This window comes from Cryptomeria japonica, chromosome 8, assembly GCF_030272615.1.
Source record: "Cryptomeria japonica chromosome 8, Sugi_1.0, whole genome shotgun sequence".
NCBI lineage: Eukaryota > Viridiplantae > Streptophyta > Pinopsida > Cupressales > Cupressaceae > Cryptomeria > Cryptomeria japonica.
Genome location: NC_081412.1, coordinates 243,099,944 through 243,118,743, shown reverse-complemented (window position 1 = coordinate 243,118,743; position 18,800 = coordinate 243,099,944). Strand labels below are relative to the sequence as shown.

General features: G+C 34.6%; 1 protein-coding gene across 2 annotated transcripts in view; it reads right to left on the bottom strand.

Annotated features, from left to right (window-relative positions):
* The window catches only part of LOC131050581 (uncharacterized), a 70,047-nt gene that overhangs the window by 33,518 nt on the left and 17,729 nt on the right, over positions 1-18,800 (bottom strand). For both annotated transcript variants that reach the window (XM_057984777.2, XM_057984779.2), the window contains exons 2-14: positions 12,735-12,813; positions 12,527-12,616; positions 12,214-12,258; positions 11,557-11,592; positions 11,239-11,283; positions 10,933-10,977; positions 10,596-10,758; positions 10,387-10,445; positions 6,850-6,960; positions 6,568-6,719; positions 6,372-6,411; positions 5,212-5,274; positions 4,799-4,998 (exon numbers count right to left, since the gene is read on the bottom strand). In XM_057984777.2, the coding sequence (XP_057840760.2) occupies positions 4,799-4,998; positions 5,212-5,274; positions 6,372-6,411; positions 6,568-6,719; positions 6,850-6,960; positions 10,387-10,445; positions 10,596-10,758; positions 10,933-10,977; positions 11,239-11,283; positions 11,557-11,592; positions 12,214-12,258; positions 12,527-12,616; positions 12,735-12,813 (1,128 nt within the window). The remainder of the gene's footprint in view (positions 1-4,798; positions 4,999-5,211; positions 5,275-6,371; positions 6,412-6,567; positions 6,720-6,849; positions 6,961-10,386; positions 10,446-10,595; positions 10,759-10,932; positions 10,978-11,238; positions 11,284-11,556; positions 11,593-12,213; positions 12,259-12,526; positions 12,617-12,734; positions 12,814-18,800) is intronic.

The window sequence follows — 18,800 nt, the reverse complement described above, 5'->3', positions numbered from 1 at the left end:
GAGTTCAACAAATGAACTCCTAACAGAACGTATGTCAGAGAAAACTGCCTAAATCAGACTGCAACCACCTGTCAAATACTCGTGAATAAGATGCCAATCACAAAAAAATAACTGAAAGAATAATGCAAAACTGTCCTATATAATGAGCTCGACTCATTCTGAGAGAAACAACACTAAACTGGGACTAATATTCCTAACTCCTACATCTGGAACTTCTGAAACAGCAATTACAACAGTCCTGAATTCATGATCATTGTTGTACCTTCAAACTTATATAACTGATCTGACAAAACTGAGCAACATTCTCATTCACCACTTTTGCACCATCAACATTTTCTTCTTCCTTCATCTTTAGGCTTTCAAAATGTCTCATGTGGATTTGGAGCTTAGCCTTCTTCACTTTGTGGTCTCCTTCATATTTCTTTTGAAGCATATCCCACATTTCTTTTGCCAAAGTGCAATGCATGACTTTAACTAATTCAGATTCCGTTAGCCCAGTTAAACTTGCATTCATAGCTTTTGCATTGTTCTTGAATGCTCTTTTTTTCGGCTTGATCATTAGGTGGAGTAGATGGTGCCACGTAGTCATCCACAACTACTTGCCATATATCAAATCCATGGTCCATCAAATAGGTGTGCATTCTAAAACTCCAAAAAGCACAGTTGTTCCCACCAAACAATGGAGCTTGGCTTGAAGAAATCCCTTCTTGACTTGCCATGTGTGTTCTTAAGATCTTTCCTTCAAGCAGTTATACTTTTTCAAAGGAACCCGCTCTGCTACCAATTGAAGAAAACACACACATACACTTATACTAAGAGAGAGGGTGAATCAGTAGAAGACCAACTTTCTCAATTTATAATTTTAGCAATCTTAAAGCAATGCATAAAGCCTCCACACAAGATCTAACAAAATTAACACAAGATACACACACGATTTTACATGGATACCCTTGCAGGAGAAAACCATGGCGAAATATTGCTTTTATAAAGAACTGCTTACAACTTTGTAGGCAACAACCCACAAAAGACACCAATCCCCCTGAGCATCGACTGAGTAAGAGACTCCAATCTCTTTGAGTAGGAGGAACCAACCTCTTGAATTCACCAAGTAGAAGGCACCAACCTTCGAGAAATAAAAAGATTATTATATTGGGATCTGCCCTAGATGCCCACAAATTTACACAAATCTGCCTTGAAGTTCTGCTCTCAAACCCTAGCTCAGATCTGCAATATAATCTTCACAAATCTTCCCAATGTCTGCTATGATTTCTGATCTCAAAAGATCTGATTTTTACTCACAGATCTCTTGGCCACAATGTGAAGGCTTGCAAAGTGAAGTGTAATTTTTGTAACCTTTTATGCAATATAGCCATTTTTGTTTTGAATAGCATTTGGCAAAGGATTTAGGCCACAATGTGAAGGCTTGCAAAAAGTCCCCTCCAAATGTCACCTATTGAACCTTGAGAACTCTCTAGGACTACTAACAAAGGCAAAGAAAGCAACAACAAACACTAATTGCATTGATTTCTTCTAAGGCCGTTGTCAATAATTTAGATGATGTAGATATATTGCAGAAAACTGTATCAAACATAGACTTTTCAATGTCATGGACAGAGGCAAACAGGGCAGGGAGCCTTTCTTTGTATCATATAGACCTAATGTAAGTGGAAAACATTACTGCCTTATTTGCACCATGTAATACACCTATAGCACAACAATCTTTGGAGAGTATGGAGTGGAAGAAAAATATACATCAGCAGGCCAAAAATATCATTGCTAATTTTTGGTACCATTATAGCATGTTGTTATATATTGTTAGGTCATGTTAGATGCCATTGCAATTGTTGGTCCTCGGTTAAAAGCAATCTCATATGTCTTTGAGGATTAATATGTTAACAAGTACAATTGAGGAATTCAGCAGTGTCCTTGAGGATCATCGCAACTAGTGGGCTAATACAAGTACACAATAAAGCATGTTGTTATATATTGTTAGGTCATGTTAGATGCCATTGCAATTGTTGGTCCTCGGTTAAAAGCAATCTCATATGTCTTTGAGGAATAATATGTTAACAAGTACAATTGAGGATTTCAGCAGTGTCCTTGAGGATCATCGCAACGAGTGAGCTAGTACAAGTACACAATAATGTTGGATGGATGGATTAGATAAAATGTACAGTTTTCTTCTTGCATTAGAGCTTAAGATTGTTTGTGAGATCAATGTATATATTAAACAGATTCAAAATCACATCCACTATTCATTCTACGTGACGAGGTGGTAATTGAGATGGGGCTACAACATGTGGTTCAATTTATTACAGATTATGTTAATGTTTGTGTTGCTACTAGGGGACAATTGGTGAACAAGTATACTAGTTTGTTTTGAAGTCCACACAAAACCATTATAATGATTTAACCTTAAAAAATATTGGGAAAATTCGATGAATCAAATCCATGTGGGAAGAGGCCGAAACCACCACAAAATCATCTACAATCACATATGGGTATTAAATATGATGCACACCTTCAAAGATGGGAAGGAACTTTTTGGCCAAGGGTGAGAAGTTTTTTCACCCACTTCCTTGCATTGAAAACTCTCGAGGCTGCCCAATTCCTTGCATTGGACTTGGTGCCACCGTCGTCCTTGCATTGAAATATATTTGTGCCAAGAAGATGAATTGAAACAAATATTCACTTCAAATGAGTGATTAAAGTCTAGCTTCCTCAATAATATGAATGGTTGAACCAATGTTGATTATGTTTGTGCCATGAGTTTTTGGACAAAGGAAGAGGAGATTGTTATATTTTCACACCTTTAAAAAAAAATTTACTAGTGGATGTAGAGAAATAAATAATAGACTACTTTCACGAGGCCATGGATAAGGCAAAAGAGACTATCAAGGCAAGGATGGACAACGCGAGAGGTGAGTAAATGCCGATATGTAAGATCATCTACGAGAGATGGTTTTACCAAATGCATTGCACTTTCTATGTTGGATAATGCATTATTTTATAGTGATTCCTTTCGTATCACTAAAGAAATGAATGAGGGACTCCTCCAATCAATCAAGAAATTTTTCCCTAAATCAAAAGATAATTATGCAACCATAGCAAAGTTGCCCACATATCAATCGGGAATGGACTTTTTGGTCAATATTTGTGCACTAGAAAGAAAGACCACTTTGGAAATAGGTATTTGTGATCAACTTTTTCCTTTTTATCTCTCGCAAAATTAAAACTTTTTTTTATAGTTTTTGAAGGCACATTATGATAATAGAATGCTAGTTAATTTTGCTTTTGTGAGCCCAAAGGTGGAATTATTATACGGTGGCAATGTTATTCCTGCAAAATTATGAGGTCCAGAAAAGGCCTATCCCACGATCTAGTGAGAGATGGCTAGTAAAAAAAATGTCAAAAACTTACAATGGATGGCAATGCATATCTCAAGTCAGCCATGTACTTGTGAACATTCTTTGAGTGTGTATAACCACATACACTCCAAAAAACACAACCGTTTGACTCAACCAATAGTAGAGACCACAATGTTGGAGATTTATCCTCAAGAAAAGCACCCCCATGGAAATCGTACTTCACAGCAATTAGCCTCAATTAGCCTCATTGGCTCCATCCACTTTGTGTTACTTTGTAAGTTGACATTTGTAGTATGTAGTTTATAATTGATTTAAGGTTCAAACTTAAAAGTTGAACTTTGTAATACTATAATCAGCAACATCAAAATCAATAAGAAAAATCCTTATTTCAAGATCCAAATGTAGTTTATAATTGAAATTTAAGGTTCAAACTTCAAAGTTGAACTACATAATACTATAATCAGCAATATCAAAACCTCTCTCTCTCTCTCTCTCTCTCTCTCTCTCTCTCTCTCTCTCTCTCTCACATTTAACCCCAGAAAATTGAAAAAAATCTTTCATAAAAGCTTTGCCCCTACTGTTGGATCAAAATCATTGGAAATTTTGAGTTTAGTATTTCTCAAAAATTTAAAATGTTTAGTTCCTAAAAGCTCTGGAGGAATTCTAGCAATAGCATGTTGTGTCTTTTGTATTTCAATGTAACTCTCAGCCTTCAAAGCTTCATGTAACTGTGTATTTAGAAGGAATTAATAAAAACCTTATTGTGCTTTAACTTCATCTGGACTGATTTAAAGGTTTAAATCAACTATCATAATGCATTCCCCCACATTTTATTTGTCTTATCCTGATCTTGTTTGTTTTTCATCAGTAAGTAGATTAGTCACAAAGCATTTAGAGGAGCCAGCCTACTCCAGATGTTGCTTTAACTTTAGGAATCTGTGTTCAAGCTCCTTGACTGATAATTTAGACTCGCGGACACATTCAGAAGTATGGTTCACCTAATCAACAATCAGCTTCTAAGATGAAGTCAAACTTTCATGTTTTCTTCAAAGATATATTAGCAGATTTAAGGGTTTTGTAAAACCATACATTTTAAACAACTACAATTACTACTGAAATACAGAATTATATACCAAAATTTTGACAGGCTTTCTAATTTGTTCAATACTTGAAAAAGTATTTCATTATAAGTACAAGCATTGCTAGCTTCCATTCACCTAACTAATGCTTTAAAAAAAAGCCTAAAGAGCCAGTAATACAGAAACTCCAAATATATAGAATAGCCAAATGATCAATTAAATCATCTTGAATTCAGATGGATCACAAGAATCTAGATGGAAACTTCTGCCTGCATTTTGCTTATAACTCCTATCATTGTAACAAAGTAATAATATAGACACAAATCACAAATCTTAAGCAACTAATCATACCTGCAGATGGGATCCTCAACATTCCAAAGTGCAGGCCCAACACAAGATGCACCTAGAACTGCCCTCCCACCATACTCATCGTTTGAGCCTCTAAAGGATGCAACTGAGTGCAATGTGTGAATTGGTTTGTTGTTGGAACTACTGATGCCATTTGTTGGTGACGATGTTTTACGTAAATCAAAAATCAAAAGTTTTCCATTCTACATTTATAAAGCACCAAAAAAGAAAAGAAAATTAGTGAATCCATCACTGGTTTAAATGCTGAGCTTAAGATTACAAGAAAATATCAAAATTAAATTAAATTAATCAAAAAGTCTTTGGAAGTTGTAAAATAATTACTAAAGATGTCTACTGCCATTTTACTAATCAATCATGAAAATGCATGCAAAAGAAACACCGAACCCCATCCATACCTGTAAACCAGCATAAACTCTTTGTGGATCATTGATGTCCCATGCACATGACCATGCAGGACACTAGAGATTGCCAAATTGCACATGAATCTTGAGTCAGCAAGGTTGATTGTAACTTAAATTGTGCAATTATAAAGGGGCAAAAAGAAACCTCCTCCACAACTTTGAATATTCACACAAGAATTTTCTAATAAAACTGATATATTTCTATACATTGACTCTATTTGCTAAATCTATTAGTAGTTGATAGATTTATAATCAGCCTTGGTCAAGACATGCATCAAATAGACAATAAGCTGCCACCTACATATACGAAAAGAGCTACTTGATTGGCAAGACAATCACCTAAAATATATTTACAATCAGAAACCCACTAACATAGAGATTAGAGAACAGTTCTCAGGCACACCAGATCAAACAATTCTGGTATAAAATATTCTTCACAAAATAACCAGAGCCTCTATCCTTGGTTCATGTCAATAAATAACTGATTCTTCCCGTTTTCTTTTACAAGAACTTCTATGTGCTCTTTTCCATGGAAGCTTTAAACTTTTAAAGAATGCACAATACATCTGTGTCAACAACTGGTATAAATATGAGAAAAGTTTATGTGAAACCTTATTAACTATCAACCATCCTTGGACAATAAAATTATAAATTATTGAAATCTCAAAACACAACACTCCAGAAGTCCCCAGAAGAAAAATGAAATATATTCATTAAGAATATTTTAAGTTTCTTAAAGCTGTAAGGAGAACTACCTGTAGACTTAATTAACTTATTGTACTCGTGTTCAAGTAACTTAAAAAAATATGCAATATCATAAAAGAAATAGTTATCAGATAAAAACAATTTAAAAATTAACTTCCATATGTCATAAACTGGAACTAAATGTATTAGTACATATTATAATACTGCATGTCTTGCTCTTGCCTCAGTTTCAGATTTATACCAAAAGTATCAGAAAACAAACTTTGAAAAAGTTAACTCACAACAAGTTTCAGTGTTATCAAAATCAAACAATCTTTAGTCACAGATTGCAATATCCGTATCGCATTCTGAGAACTTGCATAAATGCCATCAAGTATTTAAGATTATCAAAACCACTAAGGAAACAAAAAAAATCAATAGAATTACAAGTCATAAAGTGCGATGTATACCTCTAAATTGTATGTCAACACAACATTCTTAGTCTGTAAGCTGTCATGCAACAAAGATTATAGCAATCACTACTTTGAACCTTTTTAAAATTACAATTCGAAAACCATAATAATCAGCCTATAAAGCAATACAACCCAGACAATGTTCTCCAAAAATCCTTAAAATACATTTTTGTTGGGTTCTATAGAAACACACCTGACAAGTGATAATTTCTTTCCCATAGAAGCTACTAAAGCCAGTCTACCAGGTTCACCTGTGCCAATAGGTGCAATATGCAAATCCCGAATCGCTCCTGTTCCATCTGGAAGATGTATTTTGTCCCCTCCACGAAAAGCCAAAAAGCTTATCTGCAGTTTGAAAAGAATATACATATAACAATATTAATCAGAATGTTGGAAGATTTTTCAAAATTAAATGCTTTCCTCAACTACTATTTTCAGACTCAAAAGAATTTATATGCATCAAGAAAAAACCTGCCTTTGTGAGGAAATGCACGTTACCCAGGTCAGAAGCCTTCTGAGATACTAAGAGCATTTGACTAGATGCATCCATGTCAAAATATCGTCCTCCCTCTAATTCCAACTGTGCCTGTAAAGGAAAAGTAAAACGTGCATTCAACATCACATAAGAAATGAATTGGTTCCCAGCATACAGCAAAATTAGAGTCTAGAACATAATTCTGTTATGAAGACAAAGTTTCTATTGATATATGGAAGCCCAGTGTTATAGGAACTAATTATTTATAAGTTTATAACAAAACAGCAACTTAGATAAATGACGTTGAAATTGAAAGAATCAAATAAAACAACCCCACTTTGCAAAATATAAAAAGGAACACCAGAGAGGTGGAGGATTAGTATCAACCAGAATTGAGTTCAGAAGGAACTGATGAAATGTTCAGGAGTTCTACAAAACATCCCTTGTTCGATTATTGAGGAGCAGCACAAAGAAATAATAGCAGCCAACTGTGGAGAACATAAAAACACTCACTTCAAGATGAAAACACACAAGGCAACTGAGCCTAATACATGCCCAGCAGGACTCATCAGGCTTTTTGGGAACTAGCAGAAAAAGATGTGGTAGGACCTATCAATGAATCTCAACAATCTTATAAAATGTTGCTGGATTGGACTTGTATCTTTTTGGCTTTCATCCTAAACAAGGATACCGAATCATTTAATGAGTTTAGGTGTCCCTCTTTAAACACCATATACAAAGTGAATACCAAACTTATGGCTAAACAATTAAAACTTCTTTTACCAACCCTACTCTCACTGGAGAAGGGTGGCTTTGTAGACAGGAAACAGACTCTGGATGGTATTATTAAGGTCCATTAACTGTTACAATGTGATCCCATCTCCTCAAACCTCTTTTTCATCATGGTCAAGGACTCAAGACTCGAGGCTTTGAGGAGAGTCTTGTTAAAACAAAAAGATGATAGATTAAAAGGTCTCACTATCATACCAATCTCTGAGGTTGACACCCAAAGTCAATTTCTAGATAATAAAGGCCTAAATGGAACAGCACAGGCAGTGGAAGCTAGATTCTTCAAAGGAATTCTCCAAAGATTCTATGGCATTAGGTCACTAAATACATACAGAAAAATATAAAGTCTACTTTATTAATATATTTGATAGAATGAAAAAAAGCTTATCAAGAAATTTTTAGTTTGAAAGAGACTATTTTCATACTAAAAATTTGTGGACCCAGCTCTTTTCAGACAGATGCAACAGACCTCTATGGCATGAACTTACCCAAATGCTTCAAGGAAACTTACCTGGTTGGAAGAGTAAGCTCAATGAAATTAGCAGGTCCGATGCACCTTCTAGGAAAATCCACCAAGGTCTGCCTATTTCTCTGTTATGGGCCTAGGGAAGCCTCCAAAAACATCCAAATTCGAATGAAGAGGATTACAAGAAAATTCCTATGGCATGGCAACTCTGAGCAAAGAAAATGTTCTGTTGATGTGGAATGTAGTGCATATGTTAAAGTTATAAGGAGGTTAAGATTTGATTAACATCAAAGCTTTCAACAAAGACTTGGTAGCTAAACTCGTTTGGAGAATTTTCAGGGCAGATGATCAGCCCTAGAATTCTATGCTGGTAACTAAATATTTAGATTCAATGGCACAAAGCAGATTGTTTACAAATCAATCATAAACAAATGGATCACAAGGTTCATAAAGGAAAATAGACACAGCGAGTCAAAGTCATAATATGTATCGGAATGTTGATGATGGATTCAGTAGCAAACAAAAGCAGGAAAAAAATTGTCAAAGTCATAATAGGCACATTTTTGAGCAAAAATTTTGTGGTTGAACTCAGTCACAAACAAAAGCAGGTAAAAGATTGCCATTAATAATGTTTTCAGATTGCTCCTTCTGGAAAAATCGTCTTGTCTCGAGACTTCGCGATCTTTCTAAGGTATTGGTATTCTTTTATGGCGGGGCATGACAATTCAACCCATTCAAATAATCAGGAATTTCTTTTTGGCACATAAAAAGAAACCAAAAGAGTTTCATGAGGAAAACTTGTGCTTCTACTGCTCTCTCAAGAAGAAAAAATTTTGATTGCCATTGTTATGCATTAGCATGGCATGGCATTTTTGTGGGATAACAAACTAAGGTAATTTGAGCAAGAAGATAATAAAAAATAAAATAGTAGTAGCCCCTTAAATAAAAATGGTTATGATGCATGCACCTAGGCCTGCAAGATCACAAAATATTTCAACTACTCACTCCAGGCCAGATTGACTAAGAAAATTATAATACCCCAAGTGTCCCAATGTTAATAATTATAGAATTTTTTAATGAAATGGAAAGGCTAAACTGCTTTGGATAAAGACTTAAAATCTTACATGGATATGAACAGCTAGCCTGTAACCTTCAACAAAAGGTGACAATTTGTTATGGTGTGTATCATTTAGAATGGTAAGAATTGTTCTAACAATAGCAAATCTAAATTCATCGAGTGTATCACGGCACGTTTATGACCACAATGCAATATTTATGAGCTTATCCCAAACTCAAACAAAATATGACAATGAAGCTCTTTTGAAATTGAGATATTTCCATTCCACATTCAACAGTAACTTCTATAGGCGATGCCAGCTCTAACAAAATAAATGTTGAGATCAGTCCACATCTATTACTTATGTTGCATCCTTATGTTTTGAGTGTTGTCACCTTACTGAAAGGACAGGTACAGGTTTGGCTACAGATACATAACATGCGGTTTAATCATAAAATGTAAATAAAATATAAAAAATAATAAATTATAGTCGAAACAACAAAATGTTATAAAAGAAAAATAAAAAATTAAACATAAAACACTTGTTCATGCAAAACCCTACTTTCTTCATCCCCCTTCAATCACTTCCCGACCCCATTCAACATCCAGATCCGTTTGTTGCATTCTGACGGGTCCATTTGATCCAACTGTGAGGAGGACCCATTGCTGGTTGAGAAGCGATTATAGTCTTGCGTAGAAAGCAGCTCGAGATTTATGCTTGGAGCACACAAGCACAGGAGATTCGCTTAACCCACTCCTGCGACACGGTTGGACAAGGCAAAGCTTCCACTTTCAAAACATATAAAAATAATAATTTCAATATATTAATAGATTTATATTATATTGCATGGCCATACCCAGCTGTCCTGAACCAAGGGAAAATAATTATTATGCTGCTGAACCCCAAACCCATACATGAACCAACAACTTAGTTTAATATAAAATGAAGATAAGGCAGTAAATGGATCCACAAAGAAAGGGGGTCATGTACACTCAAGTTCTGCACATAACCAATTAATTTACAAAAATTGAATATTCCAGTTATTTTGGGGTGTAGTATCTTGCCACCTTATGTTATATCTTAATTCCTCTATCTGGCCACCAAGGTGATTTTCATTAGATTAATAACACATTTTCCCTTTCTAAAAATTAGGAAATTCTAACTTGCTACTGATTAACTGGTTAGTTCAGACAATGATCCGGAAACATAGAAAATATAATATACCTGTAACTCAAAGCTATGTTGAATGCCTCTGTTCATTCCAAAACAAGATGACGTAGACCCTAATGAACATACATGTATATCATCAAAACATAAGAAGCTTGCTGTTTTGTGAAACTGGAAGCAAAGCATTGTTTCGTTAAGAAGAAATCAAAGAGTCTAAAATCCAAGCACCTTATCTCAGGGACAACTGTATGAGCAAAAGAGCTTACCCTGTTTTGGTAAATGAATTACATCATTTGAAAGTGTATGTCTTTTCTTAAGCAAAGGCTCATACAGCTCATGTCTCTTCCATTCATCACGAACATCAAATCGTGTCATGTGACACCCACTTGGAGATCCATATGGTTCTGACACAGTAGCTGCCAACAATGCCTGTAATAGAACTCGGGACAAGGCCATACAAATATTCATAAAATAATTATGCGTAGAAACAATGTATCAGTACTGTCACACCTCAAAACAATCCTTCCAAAGAATAATAACCTATTTATTTAATAAAACATAATTCTCAAGGTTGGTTAACACATAAAGTTTAAACAGACATACCTTTTGCCCGTGAAGTCTTTGGATTTCATCAAGCAGAATTTGTTTCTAAAAATCATAGAAAACCCAGTTCAGTTTTGAAGAAGCTTAACAAAATGAGACTACACGTTAATGTGTACCATCACAGCATAAATTTACTCCAAATCCTGCTTCTTTAACGATTGAAATTCCCAGTTAACCGGTTCACCCTTGGAAATAAAAATATGCAAATTCAACCATAAAAAAATGGTTCCAAAGAAGAATTCATTACAGCATATTTTATACAATGTTTGTGCAGCTCATGCGAAATATCTAAGAGAGCATCATTACCTCTACCCTCAGAGATTTGATGTCCATATAATGTCCATGTTCCTCCTAGATGATAGCTTGCAGAATAAGTATTTGCATGTAAATGAGGGTAATTGAAAACAACAAAGGTTATCATTCTAATGATATCAAAAACAGCAAATGTGCAGAGTTGAAAAGCCTCAGAGTAAAATAACAAAATTTACATTGCAACATGCCAAACAACTTAAAGAAATATTTATTTGCATTTTGCAACCATGTGTCTCCAAGGAACTAAACAAAGAAAGTGAATTGTAGAGTGCATTGAGTATCCACAAAGTCCAATCTGTAAATTCTAAATACCTTTATTTGATGATTGTCTTCAACCAGATTTTTGTTCTGCATACTACAAGCTGTAGCATCAGTATTTCATAACATACACACAAATGACATAACAAATTGCAAATTACACATGTAGGCAAACATTAGCAATTTACTGCCATTCAGTTGCCTGATCATAGAATGTAACATAGAACGTCATGAGCCTCAAAACTAACTATTTTATCACATAGATGAACTACTCACCAAGCATTTCTTGTTAATAACATTTTCAGTATCCCTTAACATTAGGCTCATCCAAGCAACTTAGCAAAACGCCATGGTAAAAATTAATAGATTAAAGTTAATAAACAATGTCAATGAAACTTACAATTTCTTGGACTAAATTTCAGCATTCACACAATTGGAATGATCAGCATTGAACAATCAAAACACAGCATTTGTCTAATGCAGCTCTATATTTTAACTCAAGTCTGAAAAAGATGTCAACTTCACAACTACAAGAAAAGTATGTCTGGTCAATCTTTCTCAGAATGACAAGAAATCCATTATTAAAATAAAGAAACGAATTTTGGAAAAAAAAATTAAAACTTGTCCCCTGGAAGAGTGTTTATAGAATCAGTATCATAAAGACAATAAGAATGCTAAAATTATAATCTTTCTCAACTTGCTTTGCATTACCTCCAATTTAAGCTTATCATTTTCTGCTTGAAGCAAAGTTAATTCCTGTTAGTTCAGAGAAATATATTTATATCAGGCCACAGAATTTGCGTACCACTAACCAGTTAACATGATAGCAGAAATAAGTGATAATGATTGGAAGATATAAGAAACAACAGGTACAATTTAAAAAGTCCATTTGAAAAATATCTAGTAGAAAATGCAAAGGACTCTATGAGAGTACATGGACAACAATAGGGGGTCACAATGGTAAAATACACCAAATATTATATAGCGGAAAGAATAATAGGTATGAACATTGCACACAACTAACCTGCTGCATCTCCCCATCAGCTACAGCTATTCGTGGTACATAGAGTATTCTTATCTCAGAAACCTTACACTTATTATTACAATGTGGGCACTACATTTCAATAAAAAAAAATATCAAAGTTCGGTGTAGACATCCTCCCTAATCCAATATAATAGATTGTAGATATTTTGAATAATTTTTGTAATCAAAAAGTTAAAATACAATTTACCTTGCCAATTCTCTTACCACCCTGTTGAATCCATTTCCTTATACATGACCAGCCGAATAAATGTCCACAGGGAAGACAGCTGTATTCCCAAAATTCACAAGTAAAATTTCAAGCCTCTCAAACAAAATTCCAATTAATATACAAATATAATAATACAAACTCACTTTTCACCCATAAAATATTGACATGGTTTGAAAAGAAATCTACAAAATACAATTGGCGTATAGTGATTGCCATAGAATAACAATTGCCAATTTTCATGGGCCACAAATGTCACTACGAATTGTCATAGAAAAGTCATGAGCTCACATTAGAAATGCATACTGCTGATATGCACTAATAAGGTAAATTGTGAAAAAAGGGATTTAAAAAAATTAATGTACCATATGAATGTAAAATGCACAAAAAGCCTGATGCAACTTAAAAAGTGCAATTACAAAGGTGTTGTTAAAAAAAAAAGCACATACCAAAACTCTTCAAAGGCAAATAGAATTAGCTAAAGGAGTGCCAAAAAAGATAGAAAAGCTGATGCAGTCAGCATAATATTCTTTTTATATTGTTGTACACAAACACTTTTACAGCATCTAAGGCAAATAAAGATCAATTCAGTCATCCTCGTGTAATGGTTATAAAGTGAATTCAGCGCCTACAATTGTCTTTACCAATTGACACTATCATTCTTACTGTTTGGACAGTTGATTAATCCAACATGGTATCATAGCAAGTTTGAAACTTTGTCCTATCAAGCATTTATTAACGAAGCATGTGCCCAAAGAATTTATGCCCGAAGAAGTGAAGAAACTTGTTATGGCTCATCTATAAAAGTTGCAGTAGTGAAGTGAGAAGAATATGGAACTGAGAAAACATCAAAAGACTTCTCCTTTCCTAGGAAGCCAAAACTTCTCATAGAGATCTCCTATCAAAGTACAAAATCTCACTCAAAAAGCAATTTTGAGATAGTCCTTTTGTTGTGTTACAAGATATATATACTCCAAACTGTACAGAAAGTTTATGACCTATTAGAAATGAGCTTTCGCAAATGACTTCTTATACTCGACAAAATAGTATCTTATCTTAATACTCAAACTTCATTTAGATGAATCAAAACCAATTCACAAGATGATTCAAAATAAAGCCTGTAATTAAAACTTCCCATCAATTAGGTTAGTTGTTGTAAAGAGATGAATATTACAATTTTGAGTTCCTAATAACCCTAAGATCAGACTAAGGTTTACAAGCTTCCATTGACTGAAAGAGGTAGGTTTTTGTACATTTTTTCAACCATTTTTGTTTCACAAATTGTCAAACATGAAACATTATTTGTTTTTCACTATTTTGTTTTTGGTTTAGAATGTGTTCATATTATTTATTGCAATAGGAACTACAATGGCATCTACCTCTTCCTCCATAGGCACAAAGGAACAATCAAAACAAAGAATAGATCCAAATTCTCCCCTATGGAAGTATGTTGACATTATACACCCACTTCCAAGAGGTGAGGGATTCCGTTGGAAATGCGAAGGATGTGATAAAGAACATAATAGTTCATATCATCGAGTGGTAGGCCATTTGTGTGAAATACCAAGAATAGGCATCAAAAAATGCCTCAAAAAAAATGGTGTGCCTATACCACAAAAGACAGTGTAGAAATATATTAGGGAACATGAGGAAGCAAAAGAGAGAGAAGCCCGTAGCTTAAATCAAAGTACTCTAAAAAAACAAAGGCAATGCAGCCCCCATCTAATCCCAATGTTGTACTAGAAAACCGCAGCTCATTTTCCACAATTGAACTTGAAAGTGAAGCACCCATTGCACACAAAAGATCAAAGGGGCTTTTACAAACTGCATTTCAAAATGAGAGTCAAGACATTGCTGACCAAGATATAGCAAGATGCATATATTCAAATGGGTTGGCTTTCAATGTTGTTCGCTCCCCATATTAGAAAAAAATGTTAAAAAGTGTTAATAAAGCTCCAAGAGGGTATAAGGGCTCAGATTATGAGAAGGTATGTGGAACCTTATTGGAAAGAAAGGTGAAGGAGATTAAAGATGCATTGAAACCCATAAGGGATTCATGGGTTGAGACAGGTGTATCAATCATTTCAAATGGGTGGAAAGATTATAAAAATCGTCCCTTGATCAATGTCATAGCAGTGTCCCCTAAAGGGGCAATGTTTTTGAAAGTTGTAGATAGAAGAGCCAAGTAAAAGATGGGCAATTTATTGCAGATATTCTCATCTCTGCCATTGAGACAGTGGGACCTCACAATGTCGTTCAAGTCATAACTGACAACATAAAAAATTATAGAGTTGTTGGTTTATTGGTTGAGGAATGCTATCATCACATCTTTTGGACACCTTGTGCGGTCCATTCACTCAATCTTATGCTACAAAAGATTGGGAATAAAATTGATTGGATCAAACAAGTGTATGCAAAGGTTGAGGACATCCAAATGTTCATCACAAACGACAACATGTATCAAGGGATTTTTATATCTTTACAAGTTTGGAGCTATTGAAGGTAAGAGAAATAGTAATTTAATTTTACATTTTCTGATTTTTTAAATTTTTATTTTCAATGTTCATAATTTGATTGTGTAAGTTATAATGTGTATTCTTCTTTAAAATTTGGCTTTATTTTTTAATAGTTTTGGCATTAATTTGTGTTATAGGTTGTTGAGATCCATTTTGCATCAAATGCAATCATCTTGAGACAACTTGTGAAAGTTAAAGTGGTACTTTGCAATATGGTGATCAGCCAAAATTGGGCTATATGGAAGCAAAGCAGCACTGAGAGGGCAGCAAGAATTAGGATCAAGATATTGAATGAGTCATGGTGGGATCTTGTAACATATCTCCTTAGTTTCACTAAACCCATTGTGAGCATGATTCGCTACACTGACATGGATAGGCCTTGCATTGGTGAGATTTATGATGGCACTGACTCAATGCTTTAAAAAATGAAGTGCATTATAAATGCAAAAGAGCAAGACCCGGAGGAGAAATTATTCAAACAAGTGGAAGCAATTGTTGTAGAAAGGTGGAATAAAATGACCACTCTTTTGCATCTTCTTGCCTATGCCTTGACACCAAAGTACTATAGCAGTCAATTTATTGATCAACTAGGAAAGCTTGCACCGTGGAAAGATTTAGAAGTGTTTGATGGGTACAAGGCAACATTCCTTAGACTCTACCCTAAAGATGATTTGCGAGATATGATTACAAATGAATTCATAGAATTTGCAAATGGAAATGGTCCAAGTGTTGATACTCTTTGTCATAGATTAAAGAAGGATGCTCATAGTTGGTGGTACTTCCATGGCACATGCTTCCAGAACCTACAACCTCTCACAGTCAAAGTTTTATCACAAGTTTGTTTAATTAATTAAAATTTATCACAAGTTTTATTTATAGTTTACTTTGTCTTCATAGGTTGCTAGTAATTTTTAATTTATAAATTTATAACTTTAATTGTTTACTTTGTTTTCGTAGGTTGCTAGTTCATCTGCATTAGAAAGAAATTGGAGCACATACTCTTTCATTCACTCAGTAAACCACAATAGATTGCAATCAAAAAGAGTGGAGTTTTTAGTATATGTGCATTTCAACCTACATCTTCTTTAACACAAGCAAGATGACTACAAGCAAGGGGAGACGAAGATGTGGGATATAGAGCCAAAGCATACCAATTTGGATGCTTCCGCTTCTCAGCTTGTTGCATTTGATGACTTGGATAGCGAGCAAACTTATAGTGCAAGTGGGCATTGGAATTGGCATTGGTTCATCTAATATTAATGTCAATGATGAGGAGGATGAGAATGATGATGTTGATGAATTAGAGAATCCATTTGATGATTAAACTTTAAAAATTAAAACTATAGTTCCAATTGTTGAAACCAGGGAAGCAATAATCGTTTGGGGAATTAATTAGCAAAACAAAAGTATAAGATTTTTTCAAAAAATTGGGAAAAAACTAAGAAAAAATCAGATTTACAAAAAAACATAATAAAATTGCAAAAAAACAATCAAAAACTACTTTTTTATATATTTTGAGGCATTTCCATAGCATTAAGATATTGTAGGCAAATAAAATAGACACTTGAACACATGAATTGCAGGAAATAGATTTCCATTGTTTATATTCATATCAATCATTATGTTGTTTATATTCATATCACTGATTACGTTGCACAAAATATACTACACCATAAATAATATCTACATGGTGATAGATGTCAAAATGTCAATTACAATATAGTTTGTGACTTTGAACAAAGTCAACTTGTAAACTAAGTACAAAATTCCAAAATATCAAATGTAGGCAATGACATGCTAGAGGGCAGGAGGCCCTGATGATGAAGCTCCCGAGTGAGAGTCTGTCCTAATTCGTTCAACCCATTGAAGACCAAAGTTGGCTTGCCTCATGATATCAAAATCTTCAGTCTCAAGCACACAATCAGCAACAACATCGTCATCATCATCAACATCGTCATCATCATCAACATCATCAGCAGCAATCAACTCACACTCTGGATATATCTCATCAAGGTCAATTGGCAAGCCTTCCTCAATAGTTCCTAATTTTGCCCATGTAAAAATCAGTGTTTCCCTTACAAGTGAAAAACACAATGAATAGTGAATACAATTTCAAAAACTGCAACTATATATTAATATTCTCACATTGGGCTTTCCTTATCTTCAAACGAAGATTGTGATGAACAAATACCAAGTCATTCATCTATTGTTGTGATTGGCGGTTGTGTTTCTTGGAATGTACGTGTTCAAAAACACTCCAATTACGCTCACAAGTTGATGAGCTGCATGGTTGGCTCAAAATGGGCACTACAATCCACCTTAAATTTGGTATTTCGTCTCCAAAAAAAGCCCACCATGCAGCTAAAAAACACATTATATGGAGATGATATTGTAAGACTAAGAATATCTTATAATCTTAACAAACTTAATGAGCATGTTGGCAAAATAAAAAGATTGTCAAAATTTTATAGAGTCTGCTTGATTGAATGGTCTTTTTTCTTTGTATAGCAGGCCTAGAAGAGAGAAAACCCTTAGAAAGCATGTACACTTCAAACTCTATCGTAGTTGCATCAAATTTTTCCAAGTTAGGAAATATTTTTTCCATGCACTTGAAGAAGCCTTGTTTGATCTCAGCATCAATTTCCATGAAGTTAGTCTTATAGAATAACAAAGGATTGAGCAAGTATCCCGCAACATGGAGAGGAGTGTGCATATGTCCATCCCATTTGCTATCAATTATGTCCCACAATGGCATATACCTATCCCTGTTATTTTTCAGCTTACTCCTTATCACCTCCTTGGCCCTATCCATGGCCTCATACGCATATCCCATGTGGGGTTTTTCCCCATCCAGTAGTCTCAAGACTTTTACTAAAGGCTTTGAAAATTCTACAATCTGTTCAATTGATTCCCAAAAGGTGGTAGAATACATATACTCTGCCACTGCTATGCCATTTGCTTGAGTTGTGAAGCCAGACTCCATACACTTAGCTAAAACAAACATTTGCCTCAAATTACCTTTTTGTTCAGATAATGTTTGTAATGCAAGGAAATATGTTGCAAATCTTGTCACGCCTGGTCGAACTAGCTCCTTGTCTCCTGTGAAAGAGCGCATTATAGCCAAAACCCTCATGTGATTATAAACAAATTTGGTAACCTTGTGAGCCTTCTGAAATGCCGCCTTAACCCATTCAATTTTTCCAATGTCCTCTAAGGTTAGATCAAGGCAATGTGCTGCACATGGTTTAAAAAACATGGAAGGGTATTTATCTGTTAGAAGTCTCACTGCAGCAACATTGTCTGTGATAAATTGAACCACATTTTGTGGCCCTACATCCGTAACTACCACGTCATACATCTCAAACAATGCATTTGTGGATTTCATCATATTAGATGCATCCACAGGTTTTAAGAAAAACAGTGTCAATCTCACAAGAGACAAGGAAGTTAATGAGAGTTTGGTTCCTTCTATCTATCCAACCATCTGACATGATACTGCAACTACTTCTAGCCCACTGTAACCGATGTTGTT